Source organism: Asterias rubens, chromosome 15 (assembly GCF_902459465.1).
Source record: "Asterias rubens chromosome 15, eAstRub1.3, whole genome shotgun sequence".
In the NCBI taxonomy this organism is placed as follows: Eukaryota; Metazoa; Echinodermata; class Asteroidea; order Forcipulatida; family Asteriidae; genus Asterias; species Asterias rubens.
Genome location: NC_047076.1, coordinates 10208843 through 10235350, shown reverse-complemented (window position 1 = coordinate 10235350; position 26508 = coordinate 10208843). Strand labels below are relative to the sequence as shown.

Sequence of the window (26508 nt, the reverse complement as noted above, 5' to 3'; positions counted from 1 at the left end):
TATAAAAACAAAATATAGTTAAAAGTGCAAAACTCTCCGTCTTCTACCATTTTGTTGAAGTTTTGGTGAGTAACACTGTATCGTACTCTCCTCAAATGGCCCTTACACTGCAATAATAGCAATCTTTTGACGATGGTCCCCTAAGACATAGACAAGGAGCAAATGCAATGGGCCATGTGGGGATGTGTGATTGTGTGTAAACAAAATGTTACATTTTAAAAGCTAGCAAGCTTGCACGTTAAATCAGAGGTCGTTGCCTGCTTCGACTCCTACTCAAGTTAATTTTGCTTTGCTCGAACAACCATGGAGGAAGGAAACTTAACCACTGGCTCAACATAATATTGTTTCAGTTATTTTTAAGTAAGGTAAAAAAGGAGTATAAAATGACCTCGCCAGGTTCACAACAAAAGCTTAACAATTTGGCAAAACAACCAACTTCTTTCAACCATGTTATAGGCCTCATCTTACTAATACTTACTTCTAATTTAATTAGGCTTCCGCCTTTAGTTAGATCCCCGCCTTTAATTAGACCCCATCCAATCCTTTCATATTTTTCTTAGTAGAGTTATCGGTTATAAATAGGCATCAATATGAAACCATCAAGATTCAAGCTTTATAGCATTAGACGATGTGACCAATGTTTACATTCAAACCGCCCTCTCTAAAACACTGGATACGTCATGTTTCGCCGGGCAAAAAGACTCCTAGTCATGGTAAGATTGCATACACTTTCTAGCTGGCGGCCAAAACACAAAGGTTTTGCCCGGCGGTATGCGCGCGAATCAAATGGTTTTCAAGTGACGTCAGAGGTCACATCGTCTATACTATAATTTGTTGTGGCACTGGTGGTAGGTTGTTTGTTCCAATCATTTATACTCAAATGGTTTCCTGGCTTCAGAATCAAACGCATTTCTATGCAGTTTGTACGACTCGCGCACGCAACGCCTATACCTTTGTGTGGGTTCAACAGCACCCTCTCTTGATATTTTGCTATTCGCGATAAACCTTATTATAAATATAAACAACAACTCTTCTTATCTTATTTTTAAATAATCTTTGTTACCTTAAATTTAATTAATGTTATTTGTTAGTGTTAAATTTAAAATAATAACTTGTGGTGAGACATTGAATTGATTGGGAATCCAGAAACTACTACTATTGATCGACTCGATCGACTCGATCGACTTATCTCATTCTCCCACCAAAGTAAAGGATAATAGATGATAACATGGGTTAACTTACCGGGTTTGAAGATTGTTTTCACCTGACACTTGTGTGATGATTCTGTCTGCGATGACGAACAGCGCCACCATGAGCTTTAAAACATCAAAGGGGTGGAGGGGCCAGCCGGGGGCGGGGCCTGGGGAGGGGGTCGCTTATTGGCTCGACGTGACTCTAATCTAAATGCTTAACTTTGTTTTGAGTTAGTAACTACTTACGTTAATCACCTTCTAGTGCAATATTTCAAGACAAAATTTAAGTTTTTAGTCAGCTTAGTCATTAATCCTTTGTATCGTTTTCTTTGTTTTATGTTTTCTTGTTCTGTTGTTGTACATCGGCCGCCTGATATCGCCTGATGAACTTCTCCGAAATAATTAGTTATTGCGCCCTCTATTTTTGACAAGACGTCGTGAACACATGCGCGCGCGCGCCATGCTTCGCTTGTGTTTCATCCCAACTTTAGAATTGTCCCAACTGTAGTTGGGACCAGTCCCATCTTGAGTGGTACAGTTGTGGGACAACCCAATTATAGTTGGATCCAGAGATACGTAGTCAACTAGTCTTAGAGGCAGACGTTGATTTGTCACAATTTTCCAACGTAGAGGGCGCTATCACCCACGAATTACTCTAACGACGTGTCCGCTCTACGTGAGTGTGAGAGCGGTTAGTTGGAAAATTGCGACAAATTAACACGAGACAAGACTAGTAGTTGGTTACAGATCTCTGGCTCCCAGCTGTAGTTCTCCGCCCCAACTGTAACGCTCAAGTTGGGACAATTCTAGAGTTGGGGACGAACACATGCATTGCATGCTGCTTGGCTTGCCAAACGAATAATCTAGCAAAAACCAACATGGATGCCTCCACAACCAGGTAGTTATTCTTCACGATTATTTGGAGTTTTCAGGGTTATCTGGGGTAGAAATAATTATTTAAATCTAACCATCTCATCGCATGTAGTTATGCTTTGTCTCTTTACATAAATTTGTATTGTGTGTCGTATTCGGGGTGTAATTTCCATTGTTCATTTTGGTTTAAAATTAAAAAAGACGATCAAACAAACGTACTAATATTTGACACACTCGGTACGAACGAAACGGAACTACACCTAGTGCTACACGAAGTGCCACAGCGAGCCCCACACATTGTACCTTGTCTTGTATTTTAAGTGGTGTGTGGACCGACAACAAGGGTTGTTTGTGGATAGGTCATGACTGTGCAGCAGTAGCATGTTTTGTGTAGTGTAGCCTGTACTGTAGGTAAGGTAGTAGGACTTGTGTGTTTTGTGGCTTGGGAAATCCCCCCAAAATTGAGCAACATCCACTGATCATCCATGATGTAGTAACTTGAACTTGAATTGATTGAAGTGTAGCTGTATGTTTATGTGCAGGAACTGAATGGAATAGACCCTTTTGGTTGGCAAAACGAGGGAAAATCGTGCTGTTTGGTACACGGCTAATGGGTGCGTGATGCACACGCGATTGCACTTCTGCTTAGTGCACAACTCTATTATGGTGTTTGCCAACCAACAGGGTCTGTATTTTTTTCTCAATCTTTCAAAGCGTTTTAACTCAAGTACAAATAGTATAGTTGTAGTAGACCCCCTAAATATGGTATTAAAAGTGTCAGTCCCTCAGCAAAGTGCATGCTAAAAAATCAAAGGTAGTTTTCGTCCTTCTCCAGGGTGTAATTTTATTAATATTAGGATTAACCATAGAGAAAGGTCCTTTCTCAATGGATTAACTGACACCTCTGTGTGATAACATTTGTAATTCGTTGGTTAAAGTAAAACTTGGGGAGATGTTGTTTTTAAAACTTGAATCATAGTTGATGTCAGGTTTCCAAAACAACGATGAAAGATGTTCATCCCTATTACTATTAGTAATTAAGAAACAATGAATTTTGTACCTTTTTGGAAGCTATTTAAATAAAATGTTGTAACAATTGAGTGATATCATGAAAGAATTTGTTAGGATGAGGGCTGGTGATAGTTTTTGTTTAATAATAATAAAAAATTAATAATAATAAATAATGCTTATAAAGCATGACTGGACCCCAAGGTGCTGTACAAATTAAGTATCACCGAACAATAGACGTCAATAACCTAAAAGAGCATAAAGGATTTCTTAAAATAGAAACCACTCGAATGGACCAGCCAATAATTAAAATCATGAAAGTTAAAAAGTTATGAAAAGTGTCCCACAATGTAACCATTTGTTTCAGTTTCAATTACCTAAAAAGTGTTTAGGTTGTGGACTTAGTAGTGGATAATAATATGTGATTTGTTTGTATATTTCAGAGTACAGCATCCCCCGTGTAAGTGGGCTCAGAGAGCAGACACTGTGATTATTACAATCAATGTAGAAGATATTGAGAAAGAACAGCGAGTTGAAGTGGAGGATAACAGACTTTTCTTTCACTGTAAAGGTGGCCATGAGCACCTTGTGTATGAGCTCGATTTTAAGTTTTTCAAAGAAGTTGACTCTAAAGTAAGTATTTTGTTAAAAAAGGAAGGAAGTAGTTAAAATACATTGTAGTTTTACTAGATTTTTTATTTGTAAAAGATATTAACAATTGTTAGGGGTTCTTAATCAGGAAAAATGTAATACAGCCACCGATTAAAAAGTAGGTGTAACTAAATTGTCACACTGTATTGCAAACATAAAGAATGAAAAAATACAGAAAATAAAATCAGCAACTTCAATAACATAAACAAAAAAATTAAATAAATACTTTCTGTTTGGATTAAAAATGCAGTAGTGTATTTCCTTTGATAAGCTCATTTTTAGTTGTGTGTCAAAATGGGTTAATTTGTCTTTTTGTATACACCAAGATTTATAAAATGATCATTCAACTAAATTGTAATTTTTCTTCTTAGGCTTGTATTTGTCTTGAGATTCACTTAAATTTAATCCTCAATTTATTTCATCAGAGTTTAAGAAAAATGCCAACGGGCAGAGAACTCACATTGGCTCTGAAAAAGAAAGAACCGGGAACGCCATTCTGGCCTAGACTTTGTGAATCAAAAGACAAGGTAAGAAGTTGATCAATAGTCAACTAAAACAATATAAGTGCCTGAGTATACCACAAATGTCTAATCATATATTGCTTTAAAGGCACTGGACACCTTTGGTAATAGTCAAGGACCAGTAATCTCACTTGGTGTATCCTAACGTATGCATAAAATAACAAATCTGTTAAAATTTCGACTCATTTGGTCATCGAAGTTGCAAGAGAATAATGCTGTTTATATGTAAACTGTAGGATGTCATGGCAGATTGGTATAGAGCATCAAATTCAAGTTGTGGTGGTTAAGTCATTCGAGTGTGGTTTTGAGTCACGTTCGTGAACCGTGACACTACTCTATATTGCTTCTCTTCACCCAGGGGTATACATAAGTGGGTAGAGGTTGACATTGTGTTTTAAAAAAGCCTACGGTTGCTTGGGGTTGTATACTCCCAATGGGGCACAAATGTAAAGCACATTGATATGGTTATTGTATAATGTGCTATATTAGAGCTTGTGAATTTTAAATCTGTGAATGCATGCAGTTTTCTTTGTAGTTTCCTTGAATGTGTGATGTATCTTTTTGTTTCTATTTTGTTCAGCAACACTGGCTGAAAGTAGACTTCAGTAGATGGAAAGATGAAGACGATTCAGATGTAGAAGAAGATGGCAGCTTTGAAGATGTAAGAACAGTTTATTCTCTCATTAAAATGTTTCTTTGGTTACATGAATAGATTCATCAGAACCCAATTTCATAGAGCTGCTTAACCAATTATCTGCTATATGCAGAAATGTCGAGCAGTCACAAATTGTACATGTGACATGGTATTTGGGCTGTAACCTTATTCTAGTAAGCATATTTTGTTGTGCTAAGCTACTGTTTGTGCTTAAGCAGCTCTATGAAAGTGGGCCCTGAGCTGAATCTGGTGGAACAAATACTTGTCATGAAAACTAGTCACAATAGTATGCAGACTGCAGGCATGAAATTATTCCTTCTTAATTCTGATTTCTTGGCCCTTAGAAAATGGGTTTTGAGGCATGGCGTGGTGAAGTATCAATATATTTGGTTTGCAGTAACACCGTGTGTGTATCTGCTTGCCAGGCAGATTATGCTCTTTTGAGAACTAACTTGTCTTGCTTTATCTTTCTGCTAATGTGGAGTAGATTTCAGATTTCTGGAGAATTCACTACCGTGCTGTGAATTCCTTATTGGTCTCAACGTTTTGACTAAACCTTTCCCTAGTTATCGTCAGTAGAAACAATTTTTAATAATGGCATGAAGAGACTATAAAAGCCTCTACCATAAAGACAGCCCTGGTACTCAATACAAAAAGGTTATTCTTGTTTTCAAGGGCCAATATAAATACCTGGAACTGTTCAAATATAGCAGACTAATGGCCTTTTGTTTGATTGTGATGTAGATGATGAAGAAGATGGGAGGAGGTGTACCACAAGAAGAAATGTTAGGAGGTTTAGATGATGAACAAGAAGACAGTGATGATGAAGGTTGGTATCATTACAAATCATAAATCTTACACACCCCTAACACTGTCCCAGCATACACTGTCGAGTAAAAAATGCTACAGGCTAGGAAACACCACCTCTCAACTTGACCTGTGAGCTACTAAAAACTGGGCAACCTACTTGTTTAAAATACTCAAATATTTTTTTCCATTCAGATGTGAATAATACATTTTTTGAGTTGATAAATTAATTTATAAACAGCATGTCCTGGCACAGCAGATAAGAGCATCAAACTCAAGCTCTGGTGTTTCTGTAGAGTGTGGGTTGGTGTCCCAGTCGTGACACTAGTGTCCTTAAGCAAGGCACTTTACCATGATGCTTCTTCCTCTGGTTGGGACGTTGTGTGTTGTGTAACACACGTAAACAAACCCAAATGCATTTACTGAAAACAGAAGGTGTTCACCCCGGTGTTCCTGGTTGGATTGGCAGCATATTGCGCCACAGCACCTTGTAAACAATTACATAGAGTAGACTATGTAAAAGAATTTGTCTCATACTTCAACACGTAGCTCCACATTGCATTGTAGGAAAATACTGACATCACATAGGGACCCCACCGTGATATGCGCTATGTTAAAACGGTTAATTAGTTATATTATTAATATGAATATTGTTTATTTGTTTGTTTTTTATTGAACAGAGTTACCGGATTTAGAATAGATTCCAGAGTGACGAGAGTGAAGCATCGGAACCCAGGAGAGCTGTCTTGATTAATTTCATCATTATATGAAGCTCCAAACTACATCCTTTATTCTACTATCCTGGGTGGCCGTCACCAGCCACGAGCCATCATTCATCTCATACAATTTCTCATCGCGTCAATATCCCGGGAGGACTTAAATTTAGGCCAAATAAGTGCATAGAAATAGCTACTTTAAATCCTAAGACTCCATAAGTGTTGTGTATAGTCCAGGGCCCAATTTCATAAAGCCTGTAAGCATACAAAATTGCTTAGCACAGACTAATCTCGCTCAAGAGAAACTGGTTACCAGCTAAAAATCTATTTACATTGCTGCAACTGGTGCCCCACTAAATGTTTACTCAGCAATGAGCAATTTTTTTTTCTGCTTAACAACTTTATGAAATTGGGCCGCGCTCTTCTGATCTCAATTGGTATTCATCGATTGATACTTCACCAGAGTGAATTGCTAGCAATATTACGTGTACATAAATCACTTCTAAAAAAGACACACGATTGGGCAAGCACTTTCCACAATAAAGATTTTTTTTTAAATTTTGATAGAGTAGTTTGTTTTTTTAGAAGGAACAAATAAATGTGGATTCTTATTCCAAATGACATTGCATTTTACTTGTACAAGAAGCCATGGTTTAAATGAGTAACAACCAATCTTGTATTCCTGATACAAAGTAATTACTTCCCATTCCAATATATGATATAGTGGGACAAATTAAAGACACTAGTTATGTTAAGATATCAAACTGTGCAGGTGTTTTATTTGCAGGCATGATATTCAAACTACCTTAGTCTGTTTTGCGGTTGTTGTTTTGCCCATGGGAAAGACATGGAAAATTGTGATAAAATGGCCTGACAATCCTGACCTATTTACAAGAAGAGCCTACACCATGTTTACATGTACATTGTAGCTCAGCCAGTGTCCTTTATCAAACCATACCTTTTTCCAAGGACCAAATATCATACCTGTATTTGTTTGGGATACAGAGGCTATAGTAATTCAATACAAACGACAAATGAAATAGGGTGGAGCATACTTTGACGAGTGGTAGAAACGATAATTCCCCGGTCAACCTGGGGAAGCTAATTGTATTACAGCACAATCCAACCCACTGCTCTCCTGGGATGTTGTACATTATGCATTTTTCTATTTGTGTATTATTTTTTAATGCAATGCATTTGTTTTTCATTTTAAATAATGATAATGATGAAGTAGATATTTTGTAATGTACCAAACTAGATAAGACTCAAAACTGTTCCTTCCCACCAATCACTTCAAGTCCATCTTAAAGCAACCATTATGCTAGTCTTGGTGCAAGACGTTATTCACTATCACTTAACTATCACGTTCCCCGCTCCACTTCTCCTTACCATGCGCATTATTATGAAATGATAGATCACCCCACCACACAACACTCAAAACAAGATCCTTGCTTACAGAAACGCCATCTATCGGTGGAATAGTAGTGACGTGTGTAGCATTGAGTGTATGGGGCCTATTGACCAACTCGACAAGAACGTCTTGCATTAAGACTACCAGTATGCTTGAATCATGACATACAGCAATGCTTTATGTTTTACTAGTACGTTAATTTACCCAGTGGCCATTAAATGGTCGTTCTCTGTTTCATGTAGCGTGTATGACATGACTGCATCAGAACTATTCCAACTTGAGATAATATTGATTCCAATGTAGATGCAGACCTGCTAATAAGTGAACTATCCAAATGCTGCTCCAGCCTCATCCCTTAAATATGAAACTAAATTTCATTACCAACTTTTAGTGTAAGCATGTTGCTTTCAAGACTATAGTGTGAGAATTTGCGATAAAAGCAACATTTCAGACAGTATGCTCTTTTGGACAGTAGGGTCTGCACAGTTTGTCAAACGGTAGGTTCTGTCAGACAGTAGGCTTTGTTGTCATCAGGACTCATAAAAGAGATTATTAATCACACTGTATCATTGCAAATTCTTACAATATCATCTTTCCACCATGCAAACCTTCAATCTTATTCATAAAAAGATTTCTTTTGATTAAATTGCAAAATGTTAATGTAATATCAATACACTTGCTACATTCATTGGTACAATCGGAATAAAACTGGAAGTGCAAAACTGAAATAGAAGTGTAACACTGAAGTAATCATTGTTTGGTGCATTGCATTGCGTTAATTCTTCCCATGCTATACTGTTCCCTATCCATAGCACATAATGAACCTTTCAAACATTCAAGGTGCTAACTTAATAAAACAAGGTTTTGATACCTTTTGTAGATCAAGTTTTTGGCCATGTCACAAAATTGCTACCTTTTTTATATTATTTGTTCTATAGTAATGTGCCTTACAAGTTTCAGGTTATTCATAATAGTTCCTTCTAGGTTGACATTGATTAGGTTTACTGGAGTGTAGAGGTTTAGACATTCCCTTGTTCTTTTTTTTAATCACAGGTATTGAAAGGTATAGATATGTTTGGTTATGTAACACTAGTTCAGTGAAGTATCCAAGGTGATAGGGCAAAGTAGTTTAACAGCCAGAAGATCGTTCCAAGTTTAGGGTGTTGACCAGAGAGATCAAGCAAGAGCAGTAAGAAGGACACACTGCCCAGCCACTCTGCACTTCCACCTTGTATTCATGATGTGCCAGCAATGCCTAAGATGGAGTTGTGTCGGCACGCCATTAAACCATAAGCAAAGCACAGCAGGGAGAAATTTGTCGCCATAACATCTGAACCAGACATTCGGCGGGCAGAACCACCAATGGATTGACTGTAACTTAAACAACTTATTTATTGACTATATATTTTCAGTGCATTTTGTGTGAATAATTCCCACCAAAAAACTGTTAATAAACTAGAATTAATTTAGAATGGAGTTATAGTTACAAGAAACTGTTTTATTTGCTTGAGACAATATTGAGAAAGGTGTGATAGAGAAGCGCTGTATTCCAAAACGATTTTTATTTTCAAAGTTTGTTCAGAAGAACCATAGACAATCACATTATTATGTGTTATTTATTTTTACAAACTGTTGTTTAGCTGGCACAGAGTATGCGCCAAGATGCCCAGGGACATGAATGCCAAATCACTATGAATGAAGATGTATGGAAAAAAATTACCTGCAGTAGTTTCAGCTTTATTTGTCGTCTAGGCTAAATAAGTGCATAGAAATAGCTCTTTTTAGTTTACATGTAGTTTTTAAGAAAAAAAGGAGAGGCAAACTGCTGCACATCAGCAAGTAATATTTTAAGGGAAGCTTTCTACCATCATTTTCTTTAAACCAAATTAATAAGCTTTCAGTGGACGTGTGTGTTTTGTGTCGTACAAAAAGTACCCAAAGCCTTTATTTCTGTTATTTCATAATGTAAATCAACAGAGACTGTGGTGGAAAGTGTCCGCAGGCATAAAGGGCATATTGTTACAATTTGTAAGCAAATCTGACATTACCTAATGTCCCTAAAAGTTTCATACTGGAAACATTGGTCCAGAAGCTCTTTGTTGGGTATATTGTTACAATTTGTAAGCAAATCTGACATTACCTAATGTCCCTAAAAGTTTCATACTGGAAACATTGATCCAGAAGCTCTTTGTTGGGTATATTGTTACAATTTGTAAGCAAATCTGACATTACCTAATGTCCCTAAAAGTTTCATACTGGAAACATTGGTCCAGAAACTCTTTACTGGGTATATTGTTACAATTTGTATAAAGGCAGTGGACACTATTGGTAATTGTCAAAGACTAGTCTTCACAGTTGATGTATCTCAACATATGCATAAAATAACAAACCTGTGAAAATATGAGCTCAATCGGTCGTCGAAGTTGCGAGATATTAATGAAAGAAAAAACACCCTTGTCGCACCATGGTCACACGAAGTTGTGTGCTTTCAGGTGCTTGATTTCGAGACCTCAAGTTCTAAATCTGAGGTCTCGAAATCAAATTCATGGAAAATTACTTCTTTCTCAAAAACTACGTCACTTCAGAGGGAGCTGTTTCGCACAATATTTTATACTATCGACCTCTCCCCATTACTCGTAATCAAGAAAGGTTTTATGATAATCATTATTTTGAGTAATTACCAATAGTGTCCACTGCCTTTAATAGCTAAGAACAATGGGTTTACCCAGCAAGTCTGACATTACCTAATGTACCTAATGTACCTAATGAACCTAATGTTTTTTCTCAAAATCTTTTTCCTGAAAATTTTATACCGGAAATAATGGCCTAAAAGCTCCTTGTACAAATAAAAACCTATCGATGAGTAGACTATACAGAAACCAAACTTCCAGGATTAATGATGTATTAAGGATTGGGAGTCTCCATCATGATGACAGCAAATAAAAGTTGCCTTTAAAAGAGGTAATCTTAATATAAACTTGTGTAATTGTATAATACACTTGCATAATACACCACAATCATGAAAAATACTTTAATATTTGAAGTGACTTTATCCAAAAGTTATGTTAACGGGTCTAAGGTTGTAGGAGATGGACATTAGAGATTGCAAGTGGGTTGCTGACAATTAACATTCGGAGAATAGCGCAAGACAGGATAGAATGGGAAAAGCTTGTGTCCGCTCGCTGTGCAGTCACTGATGAAGATGATGAATATGTCGCCACATTACAAGCAGCATTATGATAGAGAGATGACCCTTGGTAGTTAGGTAGCTTGGTATTATGTCTCCACATTACAAGCAGCATTATGATAGAGAGATGACCCTTGGTAGTTAGGTAGCTTGGTATTATGTCTCCACATTACAAGCAGCATTATGATAGAGAGATGACCCTTGGTAGTTAGGTAGCTTGGTATTATGTCTCCACATTACAAGCAGCATTATGATAGAGAGATGACCCTTGGTAGTTAGGTAGCTTGGTATTATGTCTCCACATTACAAGCAGCATTATGATAGAGAGATGACCCTTGGTAGTTAGGTAGCTTGGTATTATGTCTCCACATTACAAGCAGCATTATGATAGAGAGATGACCCTTGGTAGTTAGGTAGCTTGGTATTATGTCGCCACATTACAAGCAGCATTATGATAGAGAGATGACCCTTGGTAGTTAGGTAGCTTGGTATTATGTCTCCACATTACAAGCAGCATTATGAAAGAGAGATGACCCTTGGTAGTTAGGTAGCTTGGTATTATGTCGCCACATTACAAGCAGCATTATGATAGAGAGATGACCCTTGGTAGTTAGGTAGCTTGGTATTATGTCTCCACATTACAAGCAGCATTATGATAGAGAGATGACCCTTGGTAGTTAGGTAGCTTGGTATATTCACATAATGGACTCGTCACTAATCAAGACACTCATTTCTTTCCTTGGATTTCCTTAAGAAAAACAAAATTGAGACAAAATCAAAACATTAGTACAAATGTGAGTGATAAATAATACATAAAATGATGTAAGGAGAGTACAGCATTGATGTGTGATTCTCTTTTATATCAGTTGGTAAAACGCCGGCACGTTAATAGTTGAGGTCGTGGGTTTGAATCCCACTCTAATCAATTCTTTTTTTTCAACATGTTCAAGCATATCAAATCTAATTGGCGGCCATGTTGGTGTAGTGGTGTCTTGAAATCAAATTACCTACCTTTTTTCCTCTTTATTGGGGGGAGGGGGGGGGTCAAGGGATGGAAATGCATTTAAGGTGTACACACTTTGTATTAGTTTATAGCACTTATTTATAGCACTAGTTTATAGTATTAGTTTTGCTAGTAATAGTTGCTAGTAATAGTCACTAGTAGTAGTAGTAATAGTTTATAGTACTAGCCTATAGTAAACTGCGCCAATAAAGTATCTAAACACTTACAAATGGTCAGATTTATCGGAACCTGAAATAGTATACAAAAATTTAATTGTTCGTTTCTATTCACCGTTAATTTCTGCACGTTTTGACACATCTTGTGTTGCGCTACGATGTTGTTTGGTGGATTTATGGACACTTGAGTGGCTTAAGGTCGAATTTCAAAAGTTGCAAAAGCCCCTATTCACCCCAATTCCAAAAGGGAACTCACATAAGCATCACACTCAGACAAAATCAAGACAAAAGACACAAACTCGTTTCGTTTACATGACCATGAAATTAATTGCCGTATCTTTAACTCTAAAACTGCTGTTATCCTGTCCTCCATTCTTGGTGTGTCCTCCATCATTGTCCTGAACGGCATGGGCAAGGAGTCGTCTTCTCATACTCTCAATGAGACCTCTGATCTGTCCCTGGTCAATCCCCTGCAATTTCCTGATCAGGATGCGTCGCAAACCCCTCGAGAGTGGTGTCAGGCTTTATGGACTTGTTCACCTTCTTCTGCTGCAGAAGTCACCCTCGGACGGCCACTCCTTGGCAGGTCGTCCACATTTCCCTGAGCTTGGTAGCGATTCCACCATTTACTGACCGTCGCTGGTGACGTTTTTACCTCGCATCGACGTACCGGCTTCTATCAAACCAACGATCCGTCCTCTTTCCTGTTTGGTCGTTTGAGCCATCTTTCCTGTTATCTTGAAACACCTTTCCCTGTCTTATCATTGTTGTATGCCTCCCATCTTTGACCCCTTTGCTTGGTTACTGACAATTATTGGTGAGTATGTTCATCGCAACCGATTTATCCAAAACGCGACCAAAAAAACATCATTTATAAAAGGCGAGCAAAAGAAACGCCGATCTTACTCGTCACAATACAACGATTTAGCTTGAATAGGGGCTTTTGCAACTTTTGAAATTCGACCTTATGCCACTCAAGTGCCCGTAAATCCACCAAACAACATCGTAGCGCAACACAAGATGTGTCAAAATGTGCAGAAATTAACGGTGACTCGAAATGAATAATTATATTTTGGCATACTGTTTCAGGTTCCGATATATCTGACCATTTGTAAGTGTTTAGATACTTTATTGGCGCAGTTTAGTATACACATATTGACTGGCATTGAGGTAACTAGTATTCGTCTATTCCCCCGAGGGACTTTGAGGGACCAGAGAGGGACCCATTTCCCGAGGCCGAAGGCCAAGGGAAGTAGGGCCCTCTTCTGGTCACTCACAGGCCCAAAGGGGGATAGACGTACACTAGTTACCGAACAGCTCGGTTTTAAATGTGAAATAAGAACAGATATCTGAAAAAGAAAGGACACTTTGTAGTTGCTGTTTATTGTTCAAGTCAAGAGAATGCGCTGTGCCGGGCACTATTTTCAAAGACTAGTGCCCGCTCGGGAACTAGTACCCGCAAACTAGCGCGCACGAGCACTAGACTATATTAGTTCATCCCACATGACCGTGTTTTAGCCAACCAGAATGCAGAACAAGCAAGAGGTGTGTTATAATAGTTTATAGTACTAGTTTATCAACCAGGCTGTGGGCCAATAACCAATCTAGTCTAAACACCCTGTTGTATCGACACATTTGAATAGATGATGATTTGACCATCACTTACCAAACCAGTAAAGTTCTTCTGCTTTAGTCGATACTTAAATGTTGCTTGTGATAACGCTCTGGTTAGGTCTGTGGCCAAAGCAGCATCTTCTTCAGAAATGACTTCTGGATCCGACTACGAAGAAAGGTCAAGTAAAAAGGGATAATGAGCTTGATCAAGTTTTACATCATATACAGGTTAAAATTCCAGCTGCACCTAGCTAACTTTGCTTTCTAACATGATTGTCATTTTGTTTTGACTCCATAAATTAGGGTGCCTTGTTAGTTCACAACGTATACGGAAAATCGTTGAAAAAAAAAATCTTTCTAACCATATGCATTTCATAACGGTTTCAAATGCTTTTCATAGACCAACTTGCCCGATCCAAGGCAACGTTTTCCTTTAAGATAATGCAACTTTTTTATTTCAATTATCAATAAACCAAAAAGGAAACTGAGTACAAATAACTCACAAGGGTATTGAGCAATGTATCACCTGATCTGGAACCTCCAGAAAAGACTTTACTGATGCCGATATTGCTTCCACTTGACTGAACAAAAAACAAAGGCAGAAACTAAGTCAATAATACACAAGCTGAGATTTTAGACTTCACAAAAATATGAGGGGAAAATACACCAGACTGAAGGTCTTTTTGTTTTTACTGGACCAGACCAGACTCAAAATGAGAAAGTGTTTCACATTTGAGCTGTTTATTGAAACAGCACTAAGAGAAGATTGATCTCTTTTAGTGGGAAAACTGTCAATACTCAACGGAATCCAAAGATGTCTGTATTTACCAGTGTTAATTAAAAATGCAGTGATTATTAAAAAAGGACTTATACGGTTGGAAGTTTACACAAATTTGTGCAACAAGGTTTTTTTTGCCATTATTCTCTTGCAACTTCAATGACCATTGAATTTTTTTTTTCACAGATTTTTTATTTTATGCATGTATTGACAATTACCAAAGGTGTCCAGTGCTTAAAGGCAGTGGACACTTTTGGTAGTTACTCAAAATAATTATCAGCATAAAACCTTACTTGCTAACGAGTAATGGGGAGAGGTTGATAGCATAAAAAATTGTGAGAAGTAATTTTCCACGAATTTGATTTCGAGACCTCAAGTTTAGAACTTGAGGTCTTTAAATCAAGCATCTGGAAGCACACAGTTTCATGTGCCAATGGTGTTTTTTTTCTTTCATTAGTATCTTGCAACTCCTACGACCAATCAAGCTAAAATTTTCACACGTTTGTTATTTTATGCATATGTTGAGATACACCAAGTGAGAAAACTGGTCTTTGACAATTACCAATAGTGTCCACTGGCTTTTAACTGTTACATGTTCAGTAATTGGGTATCATGTATAGTACTTACCCTAAGATAGTTGCTTAGAGGCATCATTATATCTCCAAATCGGCGTTGATGTTCTTGAGCTATAAATACATCACTACAGTAATGTCTGAGCTGGTCATTGGTCAAACATGTAGGTAATGGCATAGGTGAAACCCTGCAAGAATCAAATACGTCATAATATCACATTACACCTCAAAACAAACAAATAGTGGTCTAGTTCAAAGGACTTTAGCATTAAACATCTGACGTCACACTTCGAGGTTTGTGAATCTGCCTTGAGCCTTCATCTATTCCTATCACCTCTGACCTCGCATTCATTTCACATGGAGATTCACAGTCAAATCCTACGTATACATATAAAATACATGCCACTGATGCAGATAACTGATGTACTTCACAAATTTGTATGCTTTCAGATGTCTAATAAAAGGCTACAGAACTGAAGTCTTTAGTGGAGAGAGAAATTACTTCTTTCTTAAAAAACTTCAGAGGGAGCTGTTTCTTGCATGTTGTACACTGTAAACAGCTCTCCATTGCTCGTTACCAAGTAAGTTTTTATGCTAACAATCATTTTGAATAACTACCAATATCATCCAGTGCTTTAATACTATAACAAGTACTCACTGACTGAAAGCTGTGGATGGCATTGTTTTTGAGACATTTGAATGCCTCATTGAAGTGGACTGTTTATCATTTGAGATAGAAGCATCTTGCTGAAACTGACCAACGCCCATCGACGGTTGCTTTGAGGTTAATACGTCTGGAATATCACTTGAAGATGTCTGTAGGTTAGGAGCTACTACCTCAAATGAGAACGCTTGGGATGGAGGAGGCGTTGCTTCTGTTGATTTCTTACTTGGCTGGAAAGTTGCTTTGGATTGATAAGTGAGTTGAGCTGAGGGTTGTGAGGTATTGGATGGTGTAGCGTCATCCATTGATGGTGTGTCTGGAGATGATGCCTCATCTGTCTGGCTGTCTGGAGGACTAGCAAAAGGGATCTCAACATCATCTGGTTCATAAAAACACATCAAATCAATCCCATGATTGGATTGGCAAGGTCATTTCCTAACATGCCTGAAGCCCAATACATATTTCCTGCCAATCACAGCTCTGTTTTCACTGCAAATGTTTCGCAGGAGTTGAGCAAATTTCAACCAATGCAAATCATTTGTTGCGAATTTGTGACATAAAAACTTGTTCAGCGGAGTACGGGTTGGAGTCCCTGACATGAGACAGACTTGTGTCCTCAAGCAAGACACTTAACCATTGCTTCATCCTTCGGATGGGACGTAAAGGTGTTGGTCCGAAGTGTTGTGTAACGCATGTAAAAAAACTCAGTCCCAATATTCCTGGTTTGATTGGCAGCATGTTGCACCACAACATCTTGTAAACCATTATGGCACTATGTAAAAGGAGTTGGTCTCATAATTCAAACATAGTCCCACATACCTTGTAGGAAAAAACAGTGCCAGGGGCGTCACTGAGTGACGGATATGCACGCTATATAAGAAGCCACTGATATTATTAGGAAGTGAATCTGAAATCTTTGAAGATCTTACCCATCATATCATCTTGCTGCTCATCCTCTACATCACTCTCTCTCTCACTACTGAGTCTGATGTTTGTCTGACCAGGTCCATCTCTCTTAGCTGCTATCTTGATAATACTATTCAATAATACCGCTAAATCAACCGACTCACGCTTCTGTAACTTCTCATTCTGTTTGTAAACGTCTTCCACTGTGCAGTATTGCTCCGCTAAATCAGGCTTCAGCTTCTTCTAAGAGACCAAAATAAAGACAACAATCATTAGGAAAGTGACAACCACAAATTGTTTTAATAGGTTTGGGTACTTTTCTACGACACAAATGCCACAGATTTACATTAAACTTACAGTCTTGGTTCGATTGTCTGCATATTGCACCACAGCACCATGGTGCTATGTAAAAGGAGGTCTCATAATTCAAATCGAGTCCCACATACCTTGCAGGTAAATACTGTATGTAAAAGAGCCTTGAGCGTCCCTGAGTGATGGATAGGCATGCTATATAAGAAGCCACTATTATTACTATTATTATTATTAATTATAGCAACTCACGATATAAGCCTGCCTGTGTGTTTTTGCCATGACATGTAGATAGATGCGTCTTCTCGATATATCTGATATATCACATAGGCTGCATTCATAGGTGTCATCATTAGCGTCAGGTGATACCACCCGGGTCACAAAATCAAGACCTATCACAGCAATATCAAATAAAATCATTAAGTATTTGCAATTTTACACTTTTGCATGAAAGCAAAGGGGTGTAAATATGTAATCTGCTGAAATTAACAAGGCCCAAGTACATCTGTTTCTTACCAATGATAGGTCTGTCTTTCTGGTTGTGGCACAGTGGGACAAATCCTCCACGTCTTAAGCCATTCCTTTTAGACCTTTTCTTACAAGCACCAACAGCTCCTGTTTAAAAAAATACAAATACATGTTTATGCCTTTTTTTTCTTCTGTCTTTTATTTCACTGTTCGCTAAAAGTTTAAACAAGTATTACAAAAACAGTATTTACACTTCAGGCCACACTTCATTTGCAAAACAATTGATAGTTTATGCACACAAGCAACATACATCTAAAGTAAAATGTCATTGATTATGAAATCAGTGCAAGCCACAGTTTACACTACCTTGGTTGCATGATGGGTCCTTGGTCTGCAGATTCTACAAATAAAACAAAATCAGCAATATTTCAAATTGGAACATGATAAGACAACGATATTATATGTAACAAACTTCATGTTGTGGTCGAGCTGTTAAGAGCACTGGACTCAAACTCTGGTGTTTCTGATCAGCAGAGTGTGGGTTTGAATCCCGATCATGACACTTGTATCATTTAGCAAGACACTTAACCATTGCTTTGTTTTTCAGATGGGACGTAAAGCCGTTGGTCCCATGTGTTGTGTAACGCAGCCAGTGCACTTATAGTAAAGAGAAGGGGTAATTGCCCTGGTGGTTCTGGTTTGCGCCACAGCACCTTGTAAACCACTACATAGTGCTATAAAAGAATTAGGTCTCATAATTCAAACATAGTCCCACATATCTTGCAGGAAAATACTGAATGTTGAAGCAGCTTGAGCTTCACTGAGTGATGGATATGAGTGTTATATATGAGGCCATTAATTATGAAATAATGTATGTATTAATTACCCGTTTATGTTTAGCTCCTTTAAGATGCATCTTAAGATTGAGAGGTCCACTGCACTCAACATCACATAACTGTCAAGAAAACAACAAAATATCAGTCATTGTGAAATATCAGTGATTTACTGAAATTCAAAATATTGAAATTCAAAATACAAAGACACTGCTCTAGAATTGAAAAGGTCATGGGACACGCCAGTTCCAATCCCAACGAGTAGTATGCCATTGATTTTTTGAGTTCCAATCCCAACGAGTAGTATGCCATTGATTTTTTGAGTTCCAATCCCAACGAGTAGTATGCCATTGATTTTTTGAGTTCCAATCCCAACGAGTAGTATGCCATTGATTTTTTGAGTTCCAATCCCAACGAGTAGTATGCCATTGATTTTTTGAGTTCCAATCCCAACGAGTAGTATGCCATTGATTTTTTGAGTTCCAATCCCAACGAGTAGTATTGATTTTTTCTTCTTTACAGAACTCGGGAAAGTACTGAGTAGACAGTTCTTACACTGATAAGTGTAAGGGTCAAACCAAAAATAATATTCTTCATCCCCAATGCAAATCCAGCTTCTAAAGCATATCGCATGCCTGTTAGTGTTATATGCCTGTGGTTTTTTTAACAGGACTCTGAAAAGTATTTAGTATACAGTGCTAACACACATCGGTGTAAGGGTCAAACCAAAATTAATATTCTTTATCCCCGATGCAAATTCTATGTATTCAAGCATAGAGTAGGCTAAGAAAGATTATTTCACCTTGCAATAGTGACATCCATTTTCCTGTGTTTTGTTTGGTGTATCACAGTTCCGATCGCCACTAAGGATTACACCACCATTATTAGCCCCTTCTTCAGATCTCACTTCATTTGCCACTTTCTCACCAAGTGGCTTTCTATATACTGGATGTGTAACGATTGAAGAACTACTGTAGTATTGTGCGCTTGGTGCAGTAGGCTCACATACATTCTGCTGAGGTTCATTTTCTTGAGTACTTAATAGTAACTGTTGATTGTTTGGATGTAACGATGGTAGTTGTGGATGCGACAGTGATTGTTGTGCCCATACTGTTTGATGCATTGGTTGATGACATGTAGAATGGGTTGTAGGCTCTGGTTGCATATGATGTGTGTAATGAGTAGGTTGTGCCATTATCTGAGTCATTACAGGTTGACATCCGTCGTGTAATGAAGACATTCCTTGGTTTCTTAATGCTTCAGATGTAGTTACACCCATCGGTAATCTTTGATGAGTAGATGTCCAGCCTGGATAGTCTGACTGATTGTCTTTCCCTTCTGCTGTATTTCTCATCACAGCTGAAGACTCAGTCGGAAACAAGGAATCGTACATATCTATTGCTTGATGGGCTCCGGTCAGGTTTACATGATGTGGACCACTATAGGTTGGGTACTGCTGGCTTGGGGTAAGGTTTGGATTAGGATTAGGATTAGGGTGATTGTCTGAGAGTCTTTGTTGGTATGAAGCTTCTGGTGCCATAGATGTTCTCTCGTGTTGCCAATATCTGTAAGCCTGTTGGTAACTCATGTTCAGCTCGTCTGCAAGTATGCAAAAAGAAATTGTTAATAAAAATTAAAAGCACACTGATTTATTGATGATCATTATGAATTAATTACAGAAATGACTCAATGGCCTATATCTTTAACGCCTCAACGGATTGTTATGCTGTATACTCGGTCTTTGACATTACTTGTTCTACCTTTTCAACTTTTAAAAGTACACTGTACTCCTATAGAACTGTATATGGTGGGTTTGTTCCGCTACAGTCTCAATATATATAGCTGTACGAACCTCATAAATCAAGGAGTACTGGTAGAGCTGCTTTGAAGAAAAAAAAACGCAAAAAGCAGCTATACCAGAATAAAGGTTTTTACCATACCAATCTAAACTACCAATATCACATAAATTTGTGTCTGGTAAGTGTTTACTCATATGACTAGAGGTTCGGTCCACTATCGTCTTGACATTCTTCTTGTAATTAGATAGAGATAATGATAGCGGAAGGAAGTTCTAGGACTCGGCATGCTCAGGGACAGGAGTATGGCATGGATGGTAGTAGTGTAGTAAACAGCTTAACTCATTTCTGCTTAGTTAGTAGCATGCAGAGCACAAACGAGTCAAGCAATATTTTCTGCTTAAAATAAAAATGCAGCTCTACGTCTTATATAAAGCCCCATTTGTTTGTATGGCCAACTATAGAAGAATACTTGATCGGGAGTAAGTTGGCCAAACAATTTGCTTGGGAAGTGGGGCCCACACTCACTCACAGAGTACAACACTCACTACACATGCTACATGTATCGTAGCAGGTCCTGTTTTCGAGGTGTCCCTAAATTCGTGGCAAATCTTTTACCTCTCTGTGCACGATGTAAACAGTCCCTAGATAACAATTTTGTGGTTTTATTTGCCAAGCAAAGAGTCTCCTCTCCCTTGACCAAAACTAAGAAACACGTACATATGTAAGGCTCCACTGGTTATTTGCACAATTGTAAATGCAAAAAGTTTGGTATTTTAGGCATTTCTACAAAGTACAAAAATATGTCATAATGTTGAGGCCATATAAAAAATATTTGCCCACCGAAAAAGTTTCATCAAACACTATTTCAATTCACAATTCATGATGATCAAATCATGTGACTGAATATTTTGCTGAGCATTCTGGAAAAAAAATACAAGGGGCGATTCCATGGTCAGTCGCATTACACTTTTCTGTGTCATTTCTTGATCTTGGTGCTAGTAGTTCTATGTGAGATATTATTTCCTCTAGGTTTATTGACTGATTTGTACTTGACACCCAAGGCTTTGAAGTGATGATATTAAAAATGTTGTGGGCTTTGTACTCTGGATGCTATAGCTTTGTAGCGGTCATCGCCGGTCAGTCGCATTACACAAAAAGGACATGGTAAAAAATACACTTGTCTCAATTCAAAAGTTTCCTCAAACTAAAAAACCTGCAAAAGTTTTACTACATTTAACACACAACTCTTAAACATTAGTATCCAACAGGATACTTAGAAATAGTCAGCAACTTGAACTTTTAGGTTTACGTGGCAAAACCATGGTCAGTCGCATTACGGTCAGTCGCATTAGAGTTTGTCCAGTCACTTAAGCCAAGCCCAATGGAGCCCAAACTGAGTTCTTGTTTGGCAAAATTGGGTTCATTCCTTATCAACAAATAAAATAAATTAATTTCAGTTGTTTTTACTAAAATAATAACACCTTTTCTCTTAAAAATCATAGAAACAAGGCTGAAATGTGTATTTTTAGAGAAGCAAATTTACATTTTTCGAAAATATTAATATTTCCCATTCTACTGACCAACTTTATTTTCAGAGTTGTGCAATTAACATAAAATGTTAAATACCTTGCAGAGTATGTAATTGAACAAAAACAAAATCGCAGATTTAAAGTGACTTACATACATGTAAACATATTGTCCCTGAAAAATCAAAGTTTGGGTTATTGTTTAAAAGTGGTCTGTGAATTTAAAATGGCCTTGTTGGTTATCACAGGTTCCTCAATGCAACAAACAATTTGTTTCGTGTCAAGAAGTGTATCAAAACAAAAACCAAACCTTCTTGATCACCCATCTCATCGACTTTACATGTACCTGGGTACATTTCACTACATGTTACACCACACACCACTGACCATGCATTACTACCCTTGCATTGCTACCCTGATTTGTAAGGCAGCATTTTGTGTTAATCATGTTTCTTCTTTCTGAAGGAAAATAGTGGCAAGAGGACATCAGCTTTTTCCTTCTGTTTGCTCTTTTTGGAGATTTTTCTGTGCTCTTCTTGAAATCCTTGTATTTTAACATAACATTCTGCTTTTTCAGCCTAGGCAGTGGTACAACATACACATACTTCCACAATTTGTGGAGAGTAAATTAGTTCCAATACTTAACTTTTCTACTCAAAATTCTTAGAAATGTTGCTTATATTTTTGTTGTTTCATATGTTAACATTAAGACTCTGTACAAATGATGAAACTAGAAGTTACAGATTGGAGTGGCACATGTACAACACATGTTACAGTTTTCAGCATGTGCTTTGGAAAAATGCATTGTGGGTAGGGCATGAGTCAGTGGCATCTGCAGAGCCCCAGATCTCTTAATTTACGTAATATTGTCCTCTAGTATAAAGTCATAACCAAGATATCCAGCTTTGCTGACCTCTTAGCGTCCTACTACTGGCCCTCATCCTCCTCTTTTTGGAAAAATCCGGACGATCAACTGGTGTTTTTTGTTATTTGGTCTTAACCAGTTATGCTATGGTTTTGGTATCATAACTGGTTAAGGGGTGTTGAGCTTTGAAAAATCTCACGCATAGCTGGCCTCTGGACTTGGCATCTCTGATGGGCCAGTTGAAGTCATCGAAGATCGGTGTGTGGTGTGAACATTACATAGTCCATCAAGTTTTAATATATGTTTGCATACTTCATAACAAATGAAGATAATTTAGGGCATCGGTTGGTGGCATCATTATTTTTTCCCAATTCAAAGAAAAAGGCATAATTAATACCGTGAAAAATGGTAAGACTAAGAGGAGGATACGTGACAAGGCTTGTCAGAATACTCAGTGACTCACTCTCTCACTGAATACCGGACACTTCAGCACCTCGCAAACTCGGCACCTGCAAACTCGGCACCTTGCAAACTCGGCACCTTGCAAACTCGGCACCTTGCAATCTCGGCACCTTGCAATCTCGGCACCTTGCAATCTCGGCACCCACTCGGCACAAAGAATGTCGGCACCATACAAACTTGGCACCGGCCTTTTATTGACTAACAAACTCGGCACCAAGCAAAAATAACCTCGAAAGAGTCAAGTGGTTAAAATAAAGTAACGTACGTGTAAATACACAACAAAAAAAGGGTTTGATAATTAGTAGCTTTGTAAACACTGTTAATGGCAAAATCACTAGTTATGGGGGTTGATAATGATAAGAATTCCGAACTTTCGAGAAAATTTGGGCCCACAGGAAATTTACTGTGGCGCCGCACCGAGTTCAATCATGGTTCAATGAATCTACAAGTTTTGAAAATGTTGTTTATGCTGATTGTGTCCATGTATCATGTATGATGTCGGTGAAAGTGCTGGGCAATTTTTTTTCATGATTTGGGTTTTGAACATTTTTTAAAAGGGTTTGTTTTAATTTGGTTAATGGTTTTCAATGAAATTTTGCTTTTAATTAACAGAGCGTGATTTGCCGAAAGGCGCCGGCCGTGATCGGGGACTAATTTACCGACGGACCAGTCAAACTTTTTCAACTGGGTGCCGAGTTTGTATTTGTTTGTACATGTGCCGAGTTTGTGGGTGCCGAGTTTGTGGGTGCCGAGTTTGTGGGTGCCGAGTTTGTGGGTGGAGTTTGTGGGTGCCTAGTTTGCAAGGTGCCGAGGTTGCAGGTGCCGAGTTTGCACTTGCAGGTGCCAAGTTTGCAAGGTGCCGAAGTGACCGGTACCCCTCTCTGCTCTCGTCTCAGTCTCATTCTCAGTCTCTATGAAAGAGCCCGGGTCGAGAAAATTAAATGAACTGTGATTTCTTACCGCTGTTGTCTTAGCTAATCCTCATTCACCTGGATATGCAATGGAACTGGCAGAGTATATATATTGAAGAAGAAGCCGTCCCGTTACTCTCTTCACCGCAGACTTTTTTTTGTATACATCTTTCTGTTTTTACATAGACGGGCAGTAGAGGGCGCTACACTGAAAAGTTTGATTTTTTTTACATAGACGGACAGTAGAGGGCGCTACACTGAAATGTTGGATTTTCTGTGTGTTCTCTCATGGTGCCCCCAAACTCTCATGGTAAACAATGCTAAATGCTAATTATTCAAGAATACTCAACACTTAAAATCACAGCCTCTTTAATTATTTTCAGATATATTTTCAGACGAATAAAATTCAGATTTATTTTTCATATAATATTAGGAAGAAAACATCCCGTTGTGCTCTTTCTCAAACCGACTCTCTGCCAGTTTCCATGAGGCATCCTCTCCGCCGCCCGCCATTCACATGACTACCAATTAAAGCCTAATTAAAAATAAATATCAAATCTCCGCACTTTAAGCACAGAGCCCAGGTTGTGATATATTCTTGTAATTACACAATTTACTAAATGCATGACCCAAATAAAGTTATTATTCAAAAGATTTTGAAGGTGTGCAACTTTGGCCCAAGTACAGTGTGGGGGTGAGTCATGTCCTGAAATCATGCGCGGAAGTACAGGCGCACCAACACATTTCTACACGTTTAGGCATTGCCTTGAGGCAGCGTTCACACTTTCAGGTATTCTGGATTTTTTTCAGGAGATCCCCGATGATGGATCGTAAACTAAATGATGAAGTTAAGGAGTTCCATAAAATGTAATAAAACCACGGCATAGTTTGTTAATGGCTGGCATCCATGCTAGATGTATGGATCATGGGCTCGGGAAGACGATTAGGGTGGATGCCCAGCTTGATTTGAATTTTAAGGTCATATCGGGGTCAAAAGGTCAAAAAAGGTCAAAAATCAATATTTTCAAAATTGTGAAAACTTTAATCATATTCGATAGATCTATCCATAAAATGTATTTTTAACTTTATGTTGATACTACAAACCTATGTAATTAACGTATAAACTTTGACCTTGTGCACAAATGTATAGCAAAACGAAGTGTAAAAGTGTGATTATCTTAAAAAGGGTACATTTGGAGTACACCCATTGTTTTTGCTCTCCCCATCCTCATTGGTGCATATATTGGTTTCAAACAACTTTTTTTGAAAGGTTAATATACCCAGGCAGTTTTTGAGAGAAAAATATTAATTCAAATACCACCTTCATGTGGGGTCTTAACGAGTCATTTTAAGGTCAAAATTTCAAAAAAGGCAAAAAATTTGCATTTTTGAAATTTTCACAGAATTCGACCCCAAGTGATAGATCTATCCATAAAATGTATTTTTAAGTTAATGTTGATATGACAAACGTATGTAATTAACGGACAAACTTTGACCTTGTACACAAACGTACGGCAAAGCAAAACGTAAAAGTGTGATTATCTTGAAAAGTGTACATTTTGAGTATACCAGCATTTTTGCATTCCCCCATCACAATGGTGCATGTTTCAAACAACTTTCTTTTGAAAGTTAAATGTACCCAGGCAGTTTTTGAAAAAAAAACATTCAAATACCACCTTCATGTAAGGTCATATTTAGGTCAGTGCCAAAAATGTTTGTTTTTTCCGCCAAATTTTACCCCAGGCGGCAGATCTATCCATTAAATATAGTTTCATCATCAAATTGACATGCCAAGTCTGTGAAATTATCAGTTAATCTTTTGTCTTTTACACAAACGTATAGGAAAATTAAATCTTAAATTGCAATTTTCTCAAAAAGTGCGTATCCTGAGCATAACACAGTGTTTTGCACTTCCTATCCCAGCAATGCATATAATTGTTTGAAAACAACTTTTTTTGAAAGGTCAGTATACCAAGGCATTAAAAAAAATCATATAAATTTTTCCTATGTGGTAAATGAAACAAAAAGGTACTTGTATACTATTCACGCAGAACAGTTTGACATAGTTTTACAGTTTGACTTGCACCCTTATAAAACTAGCTCAAATCAAGCATCTGAGATTGAGGTAGTCTTCCAGGTAACCTCTTTCTTTTAAGATCATGTGTGTCTGTGTCAGTGTGAGAGATGAGACGTCCATGTGTTCCTAGTTTATGCTGTGTGAAGTTCCAGTGCATCTCTTGTTGGCAATAACATCTCCAGACGCTTCTTCGCCTTATTTACCAAAGAGTTGGAGCCTGACAAGGTTGATGATTTTATACCAAGGTGCACAAGTGTTACCAAACTGCTAAATGAGAGCAAGTTCTCCATTACGGCCGATTCCCTTGACACATATTAACTTATTTTGCTTTTCAGAGACTTTCTTTTCCCAATGGTCAGGTAGGAGAGGCTGTTTCGCACCATGTAAGAGCATGTAAGCTGCCTTACAGGTTGGCAAGTCTCTCACTGCACGTATCGGGTAATTAACGTGCATTTCTTTCCAAGTTTCTGACGCTTTTGAACACACTAAGTTCACCAGAAGTGACATTTCTCCACCTGCAAAT

The 26508-nt window shown here is 37.9% G+C and overlaps 3 protein-coding genes across 4 annotated transcripts in view; 1 reads left to right on the top strand and 2 right to left on the bottom strand.

The window, feature by feature from the left end:
• Positions 1-1606, bottom strand: part of LOC117300119 (mediator of RNA polymerase II transcription subunit 24-like) — a 30092-nt gene extending 28486 nt beyond the window's left edge. Inside the window, exon 1 of the mRNA XM_033783823.1 lies at positions 1243-1606. The gene's annotated coding sequence lies outside the window, so the exon portion shown is untranslated. The remainder of the gene's footprint in view (positions 1-1242) is intronic.
• A 382-nt stretch (positions 1607-1988) lies between these two features.
• Positions 1989-6731, top strand: LOC117300179 (prostaglandin E synthase 3-like). The gene is made up of 6 exons (XM_033783900.1): positions 1989-2091; positions 3518-3707; positions 4151-4252; positions 4827-4907; positions 5646-5730; positions 6389-6731. Exons 1-6 carry the CDS (start codon positions 2072-2074, stop codon positions 6406-6408), a joined length of 498 nt encoding a protein of 165 aa, XP_033639791.1. The 5' UTR covers positions 1989-2071; the 3' UTR covers positions 6409-6731.
• A 3735-nt stretch (positions 6732-10466) lies between these two features.
• LOC117300321 lies at positions 10467-24043 on the bottom strand. Of its 2 annotated transcripts, none has more exons than XM_033784063.1 (12): positions 23958-24043; positions 19148-19944; positions 18399-18467; positions 17879-17912; positions 17561-17659; positions 17297-17436; positions 16759-16978; positions 15824-16208; positions 15221-15353; positions 14319-14396; positions 13868-13981; positions 10467-11770 (listed from the first exon to the last, which is right to left on the bottom strand). In XM_033784063.1, the coding sequence occupies exons 2-12, from the start codon at positions 19931-19933 to the stop codon at positions 11750-11752; spliced, it is 2079 nt and encodes a 692-aa protein (XP_033639954.1). In that variant the 5' UTR covers positions 19934-19944; positions 23958-24043; the 3' UTR covers positions 10467-11749. The 2 variants fall into 2 exon arrangements, with proteins under 2 accessions (XP_033639954.1, XP_033639955.1); XM_033784064.1 differs by having other exon boundaries at positions 16759-16975.
• Positions 24044-26508: the final 2465 nt, after the last annotated feature.